General features: G+C 59.2%; 3 protein-coding genes across 6 annotated transcripts in view; 1 reads left to right on the forward strand and 2 right to left on the reverse strand.

The window, feature by feature from the left end:
* Positions 1 to 369: 369 nt before the first annotated feature.
* SNX22 (sorting nexin 22) lies at positions 370 to 4,705 on the forward strand. 2 transcript variants are annotated; one of them, XM_066196681.1, is made up of 6 exons: positions 370 to 644; positions 3,503 to 3,586; positions 3,677 to 3,781; positions 3,882 to 3,976; positions 4,091 to 4,167; positions 4,297 to 4,705. In XM_066196681.1, exons 1-6 carry the CDS (start codon positions 504 to 506, stop codon positions 4,437 to 4,439), a joined length of 645 nt encoding a protein of 214 aa, XP_066052778.1. In that variant the 5' UTR covers positions 370 to 503; the 3' UTR covers positions 4,440 to 4,705. The 2 variants fall into 2 exon arrangements, with proteins under 2 accessions (XP_066052778.1, XP_066052779.1); XM_066196682.1 differs by having other exon boundaries at positions 4,094 to 4,167.
* A 170-nt stretch (positions 4,706 to 4,875) lies between these two features.
* PPIB (peptidylprolyl isomerase B) lies at positions 4,876 to 6,907 on the reverse strand. The gene is made up of 5 exons (XM_066196680.1): positions 6,725 to 6,907; positions 6,111 to 6,224; positions 5,883 to 5,976; positions 5,307 to 5,491; positions 4,876 to 5,193 (listed from the first exon to the last, which is right to left on the reverse strand). The coding sequence occupies exons 1-5, from the start codon at positions 6,878 to 6,880 to the stop codon at positions 5,071 to 5,073; spliced, it is 672 nt and encodes a 223-aa protein (XP_066052777.1). The 5' UTR covers positions 6,881 to 6,907; the 3' UTR covers positions 4,876 to 5,070.
* Positions 6,908 to 9,840: 2,933 nt separating this feature from the next.
* The window catches only part of CSNK1G1 (casein kinase 1 gamma 1), a 102,983-nt gene continuing 97,578 nt past the window's right edge, over positions 9,841 to 15,245 (reverse strand). For all 3 annotated transcript variants that reach the window (XM_066196677.1, XM_066196676.1, XM_066196678.1), the window contains one exon: positions 9,841 to 13,104. In XM_066196677.1, the coding sequence (XP_066052774.1) occupies positions 13,050 to 13,104 (55 nt within the window). In that variant the 3' untranslated portion in view covers positions 9,841 to 13,049. The remainder of the gene's footprint in view (positions 13,105 to 15,245) is intronic.

Raw genomic sequence — 15,245 nt, forward strand, 5'->3', positions numbered from 1 at the left:
GGGAGGGAAGGGGTAACGGTGCATCCTGTGGAGGGCGAGGGAAGCAGCAGAGCCTCCCCCGTGTTGTGACGGGCCAGAGGTGACCTTGGACGCTACTTCGGCCACCTGTCCCTGCTCTTGATTAGGCTTTGGCTCTCCGCCTTTATTCCAGCGGGAGCCGTTTTTAGGATCTGAGCTCAGCGGGGCTCTGTAGCAATCCCACTTCGTGGCATTCCCCAGAAATCCATGGTGGAGCCCTTAGGGGTGTGGTGCTCCTGCCCCCCCCCCCTTTACCGGGGGTTAGGTTTGCCCCTTTCCCCCCTCCCCAGCCTCGCGTGTGCGTTTTATCAAAACCGATACCCTTTCTGCGTTAAAAAGAGAAAAGGCAACGTGGGCTGACTTCCCTCTTTCCTTTCCCCTAATCCTTGTAAACCGGGTCCCTGCGGCGTCTCCGCCGCTCCCTCCCCCTGTGCTGGCCTGGGGCCCCAGGATCGTGCCCGGCGTGTTCGGGGACCGTCCCCGCCATGGGCGCCCGGGGCGGTCCCTGCCCGGGCCCGGCCCGTCCCGCCCGCAGCCCCGCCGTGCCCCGGGCCATGATCATCGCCGTCTCCATCCCCGCGGCGGAGCCCCCGCCGGCTGCGCGCAGCCCCGACCGGGCACACACGGTGAGGGACGGGGCGGTGCGGGCTCGGGGCTCTCCCCGCCGCGGGGGTGGGGGTTCGGCTGCCTGCGGGGAAGGGTGGATGAGGGTGTCTCCTTCTGCCCCGGGGACTGGAGGTCGCCGGTTGTCGCCAAGAGTCCCCCAGCCCGCCCGGGTGTGCAGGTCTCTGCCTTTCCCCAGGGGTGCCTGGTCTGGGAGTCCCAGCTGCCCTAGGACTGGAGCCCCCCAGGTTCTGACGGGGGAGTCACCCCATGCTCGCGGGGGGGATTGTCTCCCTCTGCCCCAGGGCTCTCCCACGTGCCCTGGGAGTCGTGGCCTGTCCCTAGGGAGTCCCTGCCGGTGACAGACAGACCCTCTGCCTTTGCAAGGGGGTGTCTGTGGTGCGGGGGTGCCCTCTGGTCCCGGGTGTGCGGGATTCTGCGTGCCCGTGTCCCTGCTGCCTGCGGCGTTTGGAGGTTTCTGCCGCTCCCCGGGGATCTCTCCCTGCCCGGCGGTGCTCCCACCCTGACCCAGGGGCTGGAGGGCTCTGCGTGTCCCACCGCCCCCGTGTCCTGTTCGTCCCCGAGTACTGTTCTCTGCCTCCGGGGTGGCGGTGATCCTGGCCCTGGCCCTGGAGGACCCCAGACACCCTTGGGAGAGTCCCTGACAGACACAGGGAGTTCCTCTGCTGGGGGTTGCAGGCGGAGGTCCCCACAGGGGTCGCTGCCGATGGGCACCCATTGCCCCTGGAGGAGAGGATGGGGGACATGGGCAAGGTGAGATTATTTTGGCCTGGGGGAGGGCCATGGGGGCGGAGGCCTCTGCCTGTCCCAGCCGGTGGAAGCACAGACCCTCTACCTTTGAAAGGGGGAAAGGTCCCTGTGGCCCCCATGGTTGGGGGTTCCCTTACTTCCCCGGGGTGCCCTACCTGCTCTGGGACTGGAGGTCCCCTTGTTCCCTCCAGTGACCCTGAAGTGTCCCCGCCTCACGGGTTGGAGGTCCCCAAGTATCCCTGGGTGGTCCCCACCTGCCCCAGGGGTCTCTGCCAGCCGTGAGTCCCTGCCAGGGGCACCTTCTGTCCTTGAAATCAGGAGTGTGTCTGTCCTGCAGGTTTCCTCTCGCCCTGGGTCCTGCCTTGTCCCCAAGGGGTCCCCACGTCCCAGGGGTGGCTCCACTTGCCTCAGGGGTTGGAGGCTCTTCCTGCCTGCCCTGGGGTCCTGTTCTGGGGATCTTGTTGCTCCCACGGGGTCCCCACCTTCCTGGGAGGGTATCTCCATGTGCGTCAGGGACTAAGGGTCCCCAAGGGTACCCCTGGGGAGCCCCACTTGTCCCAGGGGTAGCCCAGAGGTCACTCTCTGTCCTTGGTATTGGGGATGTTCCTCTAGGAATCCCCTCTGACCCCGGAGGGTTATGGGGTCCCTGTCTATCCCTGGGTACCCCCATCTGCCCCAGGGATGTGTGTCCCACAGCTGCCCTGGGGGTGGGATGTCCCCAAGTTCCCCCCCTTGGTGATCCCAAATGCCCAGCAGTGGCTGTCTCTACCTGCATCCAGAGGATCCCTGCTGGGGTGAGAGGGAGGAACAGTGACCCTCTGCCCCTGGAAGGGGCACCACTGGCAAGGGTGTCTCCTCTCTTCCCAGGGAGTCCTTGTCATATTCCTGTGCACCCAGGATGGGGATGTGTCCTTCCCCCAGGAGTGCAGGATCCAAGTGCCCCTGAGGGGTCCCTGTCAGAGCACTCTTTACACCTACAGTGGCAAGGGTGCCCCCTGGCCCCATTGGTGGGGTCCCTGTCTCTCTGGGTGCCCTCTCTGCCCTGGGTGTGATGGTGCCTGCTTGCCCTGGGTGGTGGAGGGTGAGGGGGTCTTAACGTGCCCACCAGGGTGTCTGCACATCCTCCAAGTGCTTGGGAGATTCCAGCAGCCCTCACCTCCTCCCCAGGGTCCCAACTATCCAGGCAAGTGCGGAGGCAGGGGGAGAGAGGGGCAGATGGGACAATCTGCCCTGAGGAGGAGAGGTCCTGAGCTGTCCTCATGGATCTCTTTCTGGGAAGGGGGACACAAAGCCCTTGAAGGGGAAGGCATGGGAGTCCCTGGCCCAGGGGTGCTGGGAAAAGGTCCCCACAGGGTTCCTTTCTGAGGTGGGTCCTCTGCCCTTCTGCCTTGACCTGAGGAGTCTCCTGTGGCACTGTGGGATGGAGGTGCCTGTCTGTCCTCAGGGGCCCACCCTTGAACACAGGGGCTGTCCCTGACCTGGGGGATCCCCATTGGCCCTGGGGAGTGGAGTGGGGGGACCCCTGGTCTGAAGGTTTCCTCTGGCCATGTGGGGAAAGAAGGGGCTCTCCTGCATTCCCCAGGAGGGTGGAGATCGATGACTATTCCTAGGTAGGGGGCCTCACCTGCCTTGGGGAAAGATGGGTTGTCTTCCTCTGTCCCAGTGGTTTGAGGTGCCCATGTGCCCCTTCCTGGTGTCCCTGTCAGCCCCAGAGTCCCAACTGTCTGTGTTGGGATTCCACACCTTCCTGTGTTCCCCTCAGGAGGGGAGAATTGTGTCCCGTCTGCTTTTGGGGGTCCTGCCTGGTCCCATGGTGCCCCCATTGGCCGTGGGCGTGTTGGGAGTCTCTGCCTGTCCTAGAGAAGTGGGGGTGGAGTGTCCCAAGTGCCCTCCCCAGGTGTGTGAGTTAGGGGTTCCTACCTCCTCTGGGAGGCTGATGACGATGGTGAGGCTGATGAGTGTGATGAGGATGAAGATGGTGAGGATGGTGAGGACTGAGGATGGTGAAGCTGATAATGCTGGAGCTGATGAGGATGGTGAGGGCGATGAAGATAGAACAAAGATGGTGATGCTGGGACTGATGAGGACACGATGTCTGTCCCCATCACAGGTGTTCCGGGTGGAGGTGCTGTGCAATGGCCGGCGGCACACGGTGACCAAGCGCTACAGTGAGTTCCAGGCACTGCACAAGCGGGTAAGATCCCCCAGCTCTGCAGGGAGGGGACACAGGAGGCCTGGCCTCATCCTCTGCGGCCTGCCCTGATAGCCCCGCACTCTTCCTCAGATCAAAAAGACCTGCAAGGTCCCCGACTTCCCCCTGCGCCATGTCCCCAACTGGATGCCCAAAGTGCTGGAGCAGCGCCGGCAGGCCCTGGAGGTCTACCTGCAGGTGGGGAGTGTACGGCAGGGTCAGGGTGGGTTTTTAGGGGTGAAGAATACATGGGTTTGGGATGGGGTTTTGGGGTGCTGACCTCCCTGGAGCATTGCAGGGTGTGCTGTACCACAACGAGGAGCTGCCCCAGGACGTCCTGGACTTCCTGAAGGTGCGGCAGTGCCAGCAGAACCCCAAGGCCAGCAGCCCCCCGTGAGTAGATGAGTTCTGCCGGCACCAGGGTTGTCACCCTGCCCTGCGTTTGGCACCCCGAGGGAGTGGGGGATAGTGGGGACAGGCTGAGGGCTGATGTCCCCTCTTCCACAGCAGCACCAGACTCCTGCCCTCCCAGCGCCCCACAGTCGGTTTCTGCTCGGATCCCTATGTGCGGCCACACAGCACCGGTAAGGAGCAGGGCCATGGAGCAGGTCTCCAAAACCTCCAAAATGGTCTTCTGGGCCCTACAAAGGTGTTTCCCCTTTAATGGGGCCCAGGAGGGAACAGGCTATTACAGCACTCCCGTTTCCTCACAGACTTGCTCCCCAACACCATCCTCAGCGGAGTCCTGCAGGGCCTCTACCTCCCCCTGAGCTGTGTCCCTGGCCAGGCAGCACCCCGAGCCTCTGGAATGATGAGTTCCCAGACACCCACTCAGCACCCAGGGATGCAGTGGTGAGGGAAGAATCCTTGTGGTGAAACTCACTCCTCCCTGCTGGGTGGGAGAACCAAACCCAAGGGGCCAGGGGGAGAAGCCAAAGGAATGTTGGGAACTGCTCTCCCACTACCATGCTAAGTGCCTTTGTTGGCAGAGCAGGAGCTTTGCCTTCCCCCCTGCTGTCTTGGGCTTGCAGTACGAGCATTTGGATGCTGAATGTTGCTGGAAAACCTCTCTGCATCCAGGCTTTGGTGCAATAAATCTCCTGGACTGGACTGACTGGCAAAGTGCTGTGCTGTGGAATTCTGCAAAGCAAACCCAGGGCCAACTGTGGCACCGCTCCCAGCTGGATGTGGAAGAAGGAAGGCTGGAAGGGGGGCTGGAAGGTCGAGGGGTGCATCTGGTTGAGGGATGCAAAGTGCTCTGCACCCCTCCGAAGGCAGGAGAGAGGCAGCTCTTTAAAAAACACATTGGTCACATTTATTGGTGCATGTGCTCCTTACAAAAGTGATGGAAGAGCAGCCTGTGCCCCATCCCACTGGCTGAGAGGCAGCAGGGAAAGGGGCACTGGGACGCAGCAGGACCCAGCGGCCCCAGGGCAGGGGAAGCCCCCGTCCCACAGCTCCTCACAGCCTGGCAGGGCCTGGTCCCGTCACTCTTTGGCGATGGCAAACGGCTTCTCCACCTCAATGGTGCCACAGTCGGTGATGGTGACGTCCTTGAGGGGCTTGTCCCGGCTGTCTGTCTTTGTGTTCTCCACCTTCCGTACCACGTCCTGGGTGGAGCAGAGTGTGACAGTGGGACACACGGACAGAGCCAGCTTGGCCAAGCCCTGCCCGGGCCCGCTCTCCCCGGAGCACCGACCCCTCTCCCTCTCCCATCCCTCACCATGCCCTCCAGCACTTTGCCAAACACCACGTGCTTCCCATCCAGCCACGGCGTCTTCACGGTGGTGATGAAGAACTGGGAGCCGTTGGTGTCCTTGCCAGCGTTGGCCATGCTCACCCAGCCTGGTCCGTAGTGCTTCAGCTTGAAGTTCTCGTCAGGGAAACGGTCCCCGTAGATGCTTTTTCCTAAAGGTGGGGACAAAAAGGCTGCAGTGGTCTCATGGAATATGTTGGGGAAGGGGTGGTGGTAGATCCAACACAAGCTGGCTGGGGGAATGAGCAAGTTCAGAGCAGGGACTAGCACTGATGCCACAGGGAGACATGAGACATGGGCTGCTGCAGGCAGCTGGAAGTACCCCAGGAGCTGGGCAGGGGTGTCATGCCAAGGGACTGGAGCAGGAGGCTCCCAGCACCTCAGTTACCCCAGCACTTCTCCGAGGCCACATCTTTGTGAGCTCCATGCCCACGTGTTTCCACCAAGCTCCAGCTCTACACTGGTCCCAGGGACAGCCCTGCAGTGGTTGGAATTGCGGCCGGTGTCTCACTCCAAGACAGTGGCTCGGATCTGCCACGTTACCTCCAGTGCCATCGCCGCGGGTGAAGTCTCCTCCCTGGATCATGAAGTCCTTGATCACACGATGGAACTTGCTGCCCTTGAAGCCAAATCCTTTCTGGGGGTGTGGAGGGAGAACATGGAGTGAGGCGAAGGGACAGACCAGAGCCCCCTGGCCCCAGCGCTGCCCCAGGGCACCAAGCAGGACCTGAGCAGGGGCAGGTGAGGCCCGGAGCACCACAGGCACCTCACCTCTCCGGTGGCCAAGGCCATGAAGTTGTCCACTGTCTTGGGCACTGTCTTGCCGAAGAGTCCAATGACAACACGGCCCACATCCTCCTCACCGATCCGCAGGTCGAAGTACACCTTGGGTGGGGGGGTGGAGGATGGTTAGGGGGGATCAGGGGAGCCTGACTCACCTTGCCTGGCCAACCCACCCCCCAAAATCCAACTCCCCAAGTCCAGCCAGGCCCAAAACCTGACCAGGTGAGGTTGGTTGGTGCCCCACTCTCGTGGCTGCGTCTCCTCTAGCAGCCTCACCACTCACCGCAGCTGGATCCCCACCCAACCCAGGCCTTCAGCCCGGGCCCCCCGCCAGCTTTCTCAGAGTCGGGCCAAGCTGTCCCCAGCTCTTCTCCCCCGTTCCAGGCGCCCCTGACCCCCCCGCGCTGCACCCTCCTTCCCTCACGGCCTTGCCCCACCCTCCCCGTCCGGGCCCCGTCAATCCCAGACTCCTCCAGACCATCCAGGGCCCCTGACCCCACCTTCCCCCTCCCCGGGTCTCCCCAGCCCCCTGCGGGCTCCCTCCGCACGGAGTCTTTCCCAATCCGCCCCCGCCGGCCCCGCCTCGGCCCCCCCCGCCCGACCTTAGCGGTGACCTTGGGTCCCTTCTTGCGCTCGTCGGCGCGGGAGGCCGCGGGCAGCAGGAGCAGGAGGGCCGCGCCCAGCGCCGCCGCCGCCACCAGCACCTTCATCCTGCGCCGCTCGCAGCCCGGCCACAGCGCCCGCCGCGCCGCCGGCATCCGGCCACGCCCGCCGCGCACCCCCGCCCGCACCGCGCCTTGGTACCGCCCGCGCCGCGCGCCCGCCCGATCCGCCCGCCTGGGCGCGACCAACCGCGGCCACAGGGGGGGAAAGGTAGCGCCTTCCGGCCGGGCGGGACGCGGGCGTGTGCCACGTTGCCCCTCGCTGGGCGGCCGCGGCGCTGTCAATCAGAAGCGGAACGCCGCGATGATTGGTCACTGAGGAGGAAGAGGAGGCAGAGGGGCGGTACCGAGGGTGGCCGCGGCCAATGGGCACGGCCGGGGGGCGGGGCGCCGAGGCCAGGCAGGGTTGCTGTTCCGGCGTGTCTCCGGTGTGCCCTGGCGCGTCCCCGCTTTGTCCTCCGGGCCCGGTGCGCTCCCGGTGCGCTCCCGGTGCGCTCCCGGTGCCAGCAGCCGCGGCCCCCGGGGCAAGGGGGCACCGCGTGCCTGAAGCCGGTGACCGCTCGGTGCCCGCGGCCGCGGCGGGAGGACGAGCCGAGTCCCCGGCGAGCTAAATGGCTGCCCGTCAGTCTGAGCGGTCCCATTGAAGAGATGCCAGCCGAGAGCCAAACCATCTTTGAGAGCAGCTGGCACTGCACCCAGTCAGACACCCGCACCTGAATCAAAGTGTTCCTGCGCTTGGAATCTGCTCCACACTGTCATATCTCGTATGACATTTTCTCCCCTAATTCCCAGCTTTAAATGTACCATTTTTAGCACGAGCTTTCATTTCCCGTTCACAAAAAGTTGTCTGGGGACACGAGCGCTCTGACAAGGAGATGAACCTCAAAGGTTCCCTCCCTGAGCCTTGAAACCTGCGTCTCCACCTTTGAGATTTATTGTTTTGGGGATTGACACTGACCCAGACCTGATGAAAACCTAATTCCCACATGTTCAACTAACTCCAGGATTTGCAATCACAGACTGGTTTGGGTTCGAAGGCATCTTTTTAAGTCTAACCCCTGGCATGGGCAGTGACACACCTTCAGTGACGGTGCTAAGCTGAACACAGGCATCTGCAACACCACAGACAATCCCGTGTGCTTCTAGCCTGGCCTCTCCTGGTACTTAAGAGGAATTAGGGCTTCTCTCACTCATTCCTTCAGTTTTTATCCCACAGCCTTGCCGGGGCGGGGGGGGCATATCCGAGTACCCCTCTCCCATTGCGTCCACTGAGACGTGGGGAGACAGCATTCCCAAGAACGGTGGTGAGTGTCCGGTCAAGACCCGGAGATGTGGGAGCCACGATCTCGAACCGTGGGGGAGCACGGCCTTGAGCAATGGGGAACGGCCGAGAGCCGGGAAACACATCGCATTAGAGGAGACCGGGGGAGGGAACGGTCTGAAGAACCGTGGAAATACGACGTGCAGATAAGACGAAGCGTGCCGTAGAGATGCGATCGAGCATCGTGGGAGAGCTACGGCCTTAAGCCGGGGAGACAGCGACCTAAAAGTCGTGAAAAATACGCTGTGGAAGATTCGCGCCGCGGAGCATCACACGCGCGAAAGTACGCACGGAGGGCGGCGGGGTAACGTCCAGACGGAGAGTTTAAAAAAAGGGTAAAAAACGCGAAATCTCAGGTCACGAATTTCAGCTGATGAAGAAGCGAAAATACGTGTGTGGGCACTTGTATTGCGCAAACGGGATAAAACAGGATAAAGGGAAACAGCGAACTTTATTGCTCTGGCGTAGAAAACAACGTGAGAGTAGATGTACAAAATGCCTTTTGTATCGAAAGGTGGGACGAGCTGGGGCAGATTTTGTGGGCAGCGGCCGTAGGGGAAGATAGGGTAGCCACAAAATCGTTACCAACATGGCATTTTATTAGAAATTCGTTTTAAAAATTACAGTCTGCTGATAGGACCGCAGCTGCTGCGACAACCGCCCCCCCCGGGCTCCAGCGACCTCTCGGTCAGTACCTCCTGTGTCTGCAGGTCCGTTTCTGTTCCCTCTACCCACGAACGATGGAAAAGTTACCTTTTAATTCCGCTTTTCATGCTGAAAAGACTATTAAAAATGTTATAACCACTTTGAAACTGCTTCCAATCTAAGCCATGTGAAGACGCGGCCACACGGCGAACAAAGAGGAGACGGGATCTGTTTGCCTGCTCCTGTGTAAAACGGTTCCGGCGGGACACGGTGTCCCCAGGCGGCAATGTGCGGTGGCCGCTCCCGCTCCCTGGGAAGCCGCGGGGCCGGGCGGTGGCCGCGGCGGCTCCGCGCGGGTGTTTTATCCTCCGGAAAGCCCCGAGCCCCGGTCGGTTCACAGCTCCATGGGGAACGCGCCAGCTCTGTAGACGGCAGGGACCGGAGCACATTTCCTGCTCCCAGCTCCTCCCCAGAGCTGACAGTTCCAATCCATTCCCTCCCGGTCTCTGCGCGGGCTTTTCAACGCAGCCGGCGGCTCCGCTGGGCCCGGCCCTGCATCAGCGGCCCTCTCCGCGGAGCTCCGCGGGCTCCGGGGCCGGAGGTGGGAGCCACAAGCGCTTTGTGCCTTTTTAACCTTTTCTGTATTTGTTTTCGGCGTTTTCCTCCCTTTTGCTACATGAGGTCTTTAGAGCGTTTTTTTGTGTTGCTTTTCCCCCCTCCGCTTTTCTACCGCGGGTGTTTGTGGGGGGCAGACGGGGATGCAGCAGCCTCGGGAGGGCCGAACCCGGGCCCCTTCTCAAGGGCTGCCTCAGGACAAGGCATCCTGCATTCCAGGACAGCTAAAGTAGGAATGCGAGACCCAGGGAGAAGGGAAATCGGGGCCACCATGCCTTGGCCGAGCGCCATAGGGCTGAGCCACCATGGCTGTAAAGCACGGAGTGTTGGGAGGGTCCCACAAGGTCCCACCCATGCGTTGTCCCCTCCAAGGGGAGCAGCGGGTGACAAGTGCCCAGTAGAGCCAAAGGAAGACAAAACACAAGTGCCATGGTCAGGCTGAGGTAATAAATACTTCTATTCATGGAGAACAATGCAGCAGTGCAATGTTTTATTGAAAAAAAAAAATCATCTCACTTGATACCTCAGAAGACTGCATCGCAACGTTGGTGGGCCGAGAGCCGCGTCAGAGACACCTGCGCCGGGAGCCCCCAAGAGCCCTCCCCTTGCCTGGGGTCTCCTGGCTGCCGACCGCTCCCGGCAAGGAGAGGAGAGATTGCCCAGGTTAATGCCCTACATCCTACTACAGCATGGCTGGCTCAGTCTGGCTGCATCTCCTTGTCACTTCCGAGCTCCCTGGGGACAGCGGTTTCCTCAAGCACAGGACTTGCTGGTAACCTGCTTTATTTTCTTTTTTAAAAAAATTTCTTTGTTAAAAAGCCACCCCGCATCTTTGCCCTTTTTCTGAAGAGTCCAACGTACGACTATAGTGCAAGAGGGCTTGGTACAAGTGAGCGTTACCAGCATGCCGTGGGGGGACAGTCCTCCCCTCCAAACACATCACTGTAGGATTAAAAGAACACCGTATCTCCAGAGAGAAGCTGTAGTGGGTCACCATGAAACAGCTTTCAAACCAACCCACTTAAAAACAAGGTCAGGAAAGTTTCTAAACGATCAAATACATTCACTTAAAAAAAAAACAAAAACAAAAACCCCCCAAAAAACAACGAAAAAAAAGAAACCAAAAACATTTAGGAACAAAACCTGTTGAGATGGCCCCTTTCCCTCCCCGCCCTCCCTCACCCTGCAAACACTTACATATGCTGCAACTACAAGCTGCTCCTTGAGTGGAGGCAGCGAGGAATGACCAAACACGGCAGGAGATGCAGAAGGAATCGAGTTCTGGTGACAGGCACTTAGTGGGGCTTGGGAGGGCAGCAATGGAAGTGTCTCAGGGCCCAGCTCCATCAGCAGTGGGCAGGGCAGCTCCCTGGGGAGCGCCTGTGCCCCTGGACCCCCCCTCCCAAGACGCCAAACCATGGTTTCCTACAGCAGAGAGAGGAATGCCTATGCCAGAGATGCAGCTGCTGGGAGCCACTGGCAGCGGACGAGTTTGGAAAGAGAAAGGTGGATGTGCCCATGGCTGTGTCCTCCCTGTGGCAGGAGGGGACAGGGCTGCACACCTGGCATGTGCCTGTGGGAGGTGAATGGTGCCCTTCCTGCCCTGCTCCCACCCTGGCCCATGGCCCAGCTGGAGGAAAGCGCTTTGCTAAGGGGGAAGGAGGTGCTTGTCTGAGCCGAGGGCTCTGCGCCTCCATGGCGCTCACTAGGATAAGGCATGGAGAGAACACAGCAGAGAATGGAGGAGAGATGCCCTGCGGGGATCCCGGCCAGGAGGGAGGCTTTTCCACCCTGGCACCACACCAGTGTCTGCCTGACTCAGGAATGCATGAGGAGTAAGCCCCGAGCTCACTGCCCAGGCTGATCTCCTGCCCTCTAAGCCTGCTCCTACCCAGCCAGGGAAACTGAACCTCCTGGCAATGTTGCTCTGTGAACTCCAAGCAATGCAGATTAGCATTAAAACTGAATAAACGATAATGAGATCTAGTCTCTCCCTTTCCTCCCTTCATGCTCTCCAGGATTTTGGGGTAGGCCAGGTCCAAGTCTACAGCAAGCGAACCATTCCAGCCTGATCTGGTGTCACACACGGAAAGACAAAGTCGAACGAACCTACTTACAACCTCCCCAAAGCTGCTCGAGTTCACCCACAGCCTTGCCACCTCTCCAGTAACCTCTGACAGCCTCATCTCCTCCAATTTGGGAAATGCTGCAGTTGGATGCAAGATTTCACTGTTTTTCTGAGTGTGCAAAGCACCCCAAGCCCTTTCCTTGCTATTGGTTTGGCTCAAAGTGGTGAAGGAGAACCGTGGCTGCTCCGGCAGTGGGAAGGTGCGGGCAAACTTGCACCTGCCCCATGCTCACAGAGAGGAGGTGAAGGCGATTCCAGTCAAACCTATCTGACCATCAGGAGATGCAGTCAGTGTTAAGGCATGAAGTATCCTCTCCCCTGCTGGGGATGCTTTGCTCCCACTAATGTGTTCTTGCAGAAGGTTCCCAACCACCCCAAGGAGGGATTTGGGAAGGCTGCCTGGCTACCCACACTGAGAAACACCCACGCTTCAGGAAATCGCTGTTTCTCAGGAACCTCAATCCTGATCTACCTCTTAAACCAGCACGAGTTTCTCCAGCTTGGCAAAGCCCATGCCGCTCCCTCCGGCCCACGCTGGGCATCAGCCTCGCGTCTCCCAGCCAGCTGGGTCAGGCACGGTGTAAGAAACCATGGAAAGGACATTCACTGGCAGCTAGGAAGGGTGATTGGAAATTCAAGTATGCTTTCCTCAGCGTGTGGCCCAAGGTGGGCGTCAGGAGCCCCAGACTGGCACGAGGGTTGTGGACATCCCCACTCAAGGGCATTTCCATGCACCCCACCATCCTCCCCGCTGGATGTCTGCCTGTGCTGGCGTGGCCACGCAGAGATCCACAGATACAATGTGCATCTGTAAATGCTAAAAATAATAAAAAGTGCAACGACGTCAGCTTCTTTAAAACAATCCACACTGCTCTGTTACTGTCAGAGGAGGGAGGTGTCAAGGGAGCTGGAAAAAAACCCCTAACTGGAACAGTAGATTGCAAATTTCTCACAGCTTGCACATTACAGTGTAACTGTTCCCAAGGAGCCACAGAGAGAACCTGTCTCTTCCTGCTGCAGCAGTCAGGCCCTTCTCCTAGCAACTCTCCTGCCTGCTCCGCATCCTCCTGCCCTCTCCACAGCCAATCGAGCCTATGGAATTTCTTCACTTAATTAAGGAGGGAGGAGAACTGAGGAGCAGAGTGCAGGGGAGGGAGGGGAGGAAAGTGAGCAGGAACTAAGCACAGTCCTCAGGTTTGCGTCAACGATGCCTTCGCCGTAAACAACAGGAAGGAGGGTCAGCCAGCCAGCCCCCCTCCCAGGGCGACCAAGACCTGAGCCAGCCACAGTCCTGGTCCCAAAAGGAGCTTCAGGCTTGGAGTGAATGAGGGAGACCATTCAGCAGATCCACCCCAGAGTGGTTTGTTTTGAAACGTTTTCTTCTCTTTTTGGTTTAAAATGTCACTTGGGTTTGTTTTTTTTTTTTTTTTGTTTTCATTTTTCTCTCTTCCTCCTATGCCTCCTCCTCCTCCTCCCTCCTAAAGAGAAGCCCCTTCCAGTGAGACAGGGCAGGAGCTGCAGGCGTGGTGGTTCCTGCAAGGCCCAGGAGGCACCGGTCACTTGTGACGCTGAGCCGTCTTCTTCCGTTTCCTCTTAAAGAAGCAGCAGCACCTGGGGCACAAAGGACAAGGAGGGAGAGTCAGCCCTGCGCCCAGCAGCCTGCCTTGTCCCCGCAATATCCCCATGATGTCCCTGCCATCCCCCCACTCATCCTCATGCAACAGCACCTCTGCCCGCCTGGCCCGGGCCCCACCACACTGCCGGGACAGGGGGCAGGTGCTGGTGGTTGGATGACACCACCAGCCCAGACTGGGAGACCAGCCACAGCTAGCTGGGGTGTCCCACTGCCAGGCCCCAGAGTGCCAGCCGGGCTTCTCCCTCCCAGGCTCCACTGGAACACAAGGAGCCATCTGGGAAAGCGATGGGACCCAGGTGCTCCACTCCCTCTGTCCCACCCCAGAGGAAGTGGGCTGGGACAGTGCGCTCTGTCTGCTTTTCCCAACCACGAGACACACGGTTTTCACCACTGTTCACTAAAAAAACAAGTTCCAAAGAGACCTCGGCTCAGGGACCAGGCTTCTTTACTGAACCTTTCATGATAACCAGAGCTTCCACCTTGGGTAAATCACTCAGTGCTGGGATGCAGAACCCCTGCTTCTTCCCCCATCCGATTTGAGGGTGGTGCACAGGATTAGGGGAAGCAAGAAGGATGGAGAGTGGAGGCTGAGGTAGGGAAAGGAACACCCAACGCATGTGAACCGTGAGGAGCGGTGGGTTCCCTGTGGGATACACTGGGAGCAGTTGTCCTATACTCCTCCTGGCTTCTTACAGAATTCCTTGGTGTTGAACACTTTTCTACCCTCAGCCCACTGTCAGGAATGCTCTGCGTATCTGTACAAGTTCTCCCAAGCCATGTCTTTCTCCATCTGCTGGGACAGCCATCCCTGGAGAAGCCTGGGTGATGCTGGAAGACTGCTCTTTCAGGCTGATGGAAGGGATGCCTGGATAAGCAATCAGAGTAGACCACCGAGTCTAGAAGATCCTGAGTTGGAAGAGACCCACAAGGATCATCGAGTCCAACTCCTGGCTCTGCACAGGACAGCCCCAAGAATCCAACCATGTCCCTGAGAGTGTTGTTCAAATGCTCCCTGAGCTCTGGCAGGCAAACATGAGGATGCAAAGACCGTTTTTTCCTACAACCGTCTGTTGTAGGCTAAAAACATTCCAAACCACTCTAACATCTTCTCCAAACTATTTTTCACTGGTCCTTCATGGAATGTCAGCTTTACACCCCTGTCCTCTCAGAGCTGGAGGAACTCTCACCCAGGTACTTGTCCTTGGGTGCACAAGCCTCACTCTGGGATGCAAAAGCAATGGGTGAGCACAACCTGCCATGATCTGAGTCTGCCAGCACAGATTGACCGCTTGGAAGAACAAACAACTCTCCCTGTGACATGGAGAGCTCCCACAGCCCTCCAAGAGGAGGGACCCCTCCCACTGCACGGACTGATGTCCATGATTTGCCTCTAGGTTCCCAAACAGGCCCAGTTTCACAGTGGGATGAGGAGAAATGCAAAGCCCTTGTCCCTGCAGGTCAAGTGATGCCTCCATTGCCGCCCACCCGCCCTGAGGTGTTTGTGTGCCACCTCAGCACTCCTGTCTCAGGCTGGAACCCCCACCCCAGGACTGCTCTGGCATTCTGTTGTCCCAGACCATCTGCCTCTACCTCCTGCTTTAGCCTGTTGCAGTATTTCTCTCCCACATTAGCCACCTTCCTTCATGGCTTGTGCGATGGTGAGTAAGGGGGACGGTCACAGGGAGAGGATGGAGGATGCATGAGTGATGGTTCTGCATGCAGCGGGTAAGGGAAGAAGGGGCTGAGCAGCACTCGACTCCTTGAGCACCGAACAAAGGAAGCTGACTGACTTCTGGCTGGTTTTCCTTGTGACTGTCTTTTTAGGCTCTTACTCAGAGGTCCAGGGAAGGGTTCAGGAAAGGAAGTCCTGGGAAGGGTTCAGACAGGCAGAGGCAAAACACCAAAATAAAAGGATAAGGCAGGCTGACAATTACAGAACGTGATCTCTCTGCATGCAGATGATGCCCAAGAGAACAGCCCCAGACTACGACATACAGAGAAGCCAGAGATGCCAGAGGTATTGAAGGCGATGCCTATGGAGAGCAGGGCAGAGTCAGTCTCCCATCCAACAAGGACATTCCTCGCCACACACGGGTGTGGTCCCCTTGCTCTGTGG

The sequence above is a fragment of the Chamaea fasciata genome, unplaced genomic scaffold, assembly GCF_029207755.1.
Source record: "Chamaea fasciata isolate MVZ Bird 193981 ecotype frontalis unplaced genomic scaffold, bChaFas1.0.hap1 SCAF_14, whole genome shotgun sequence".
Taxonomy (NCBI): Eukaryota; Metazoa; Chordata; class Aves; order Passeriformes; family Sylviidae; genus Chamaea; species Chamaea fasciata.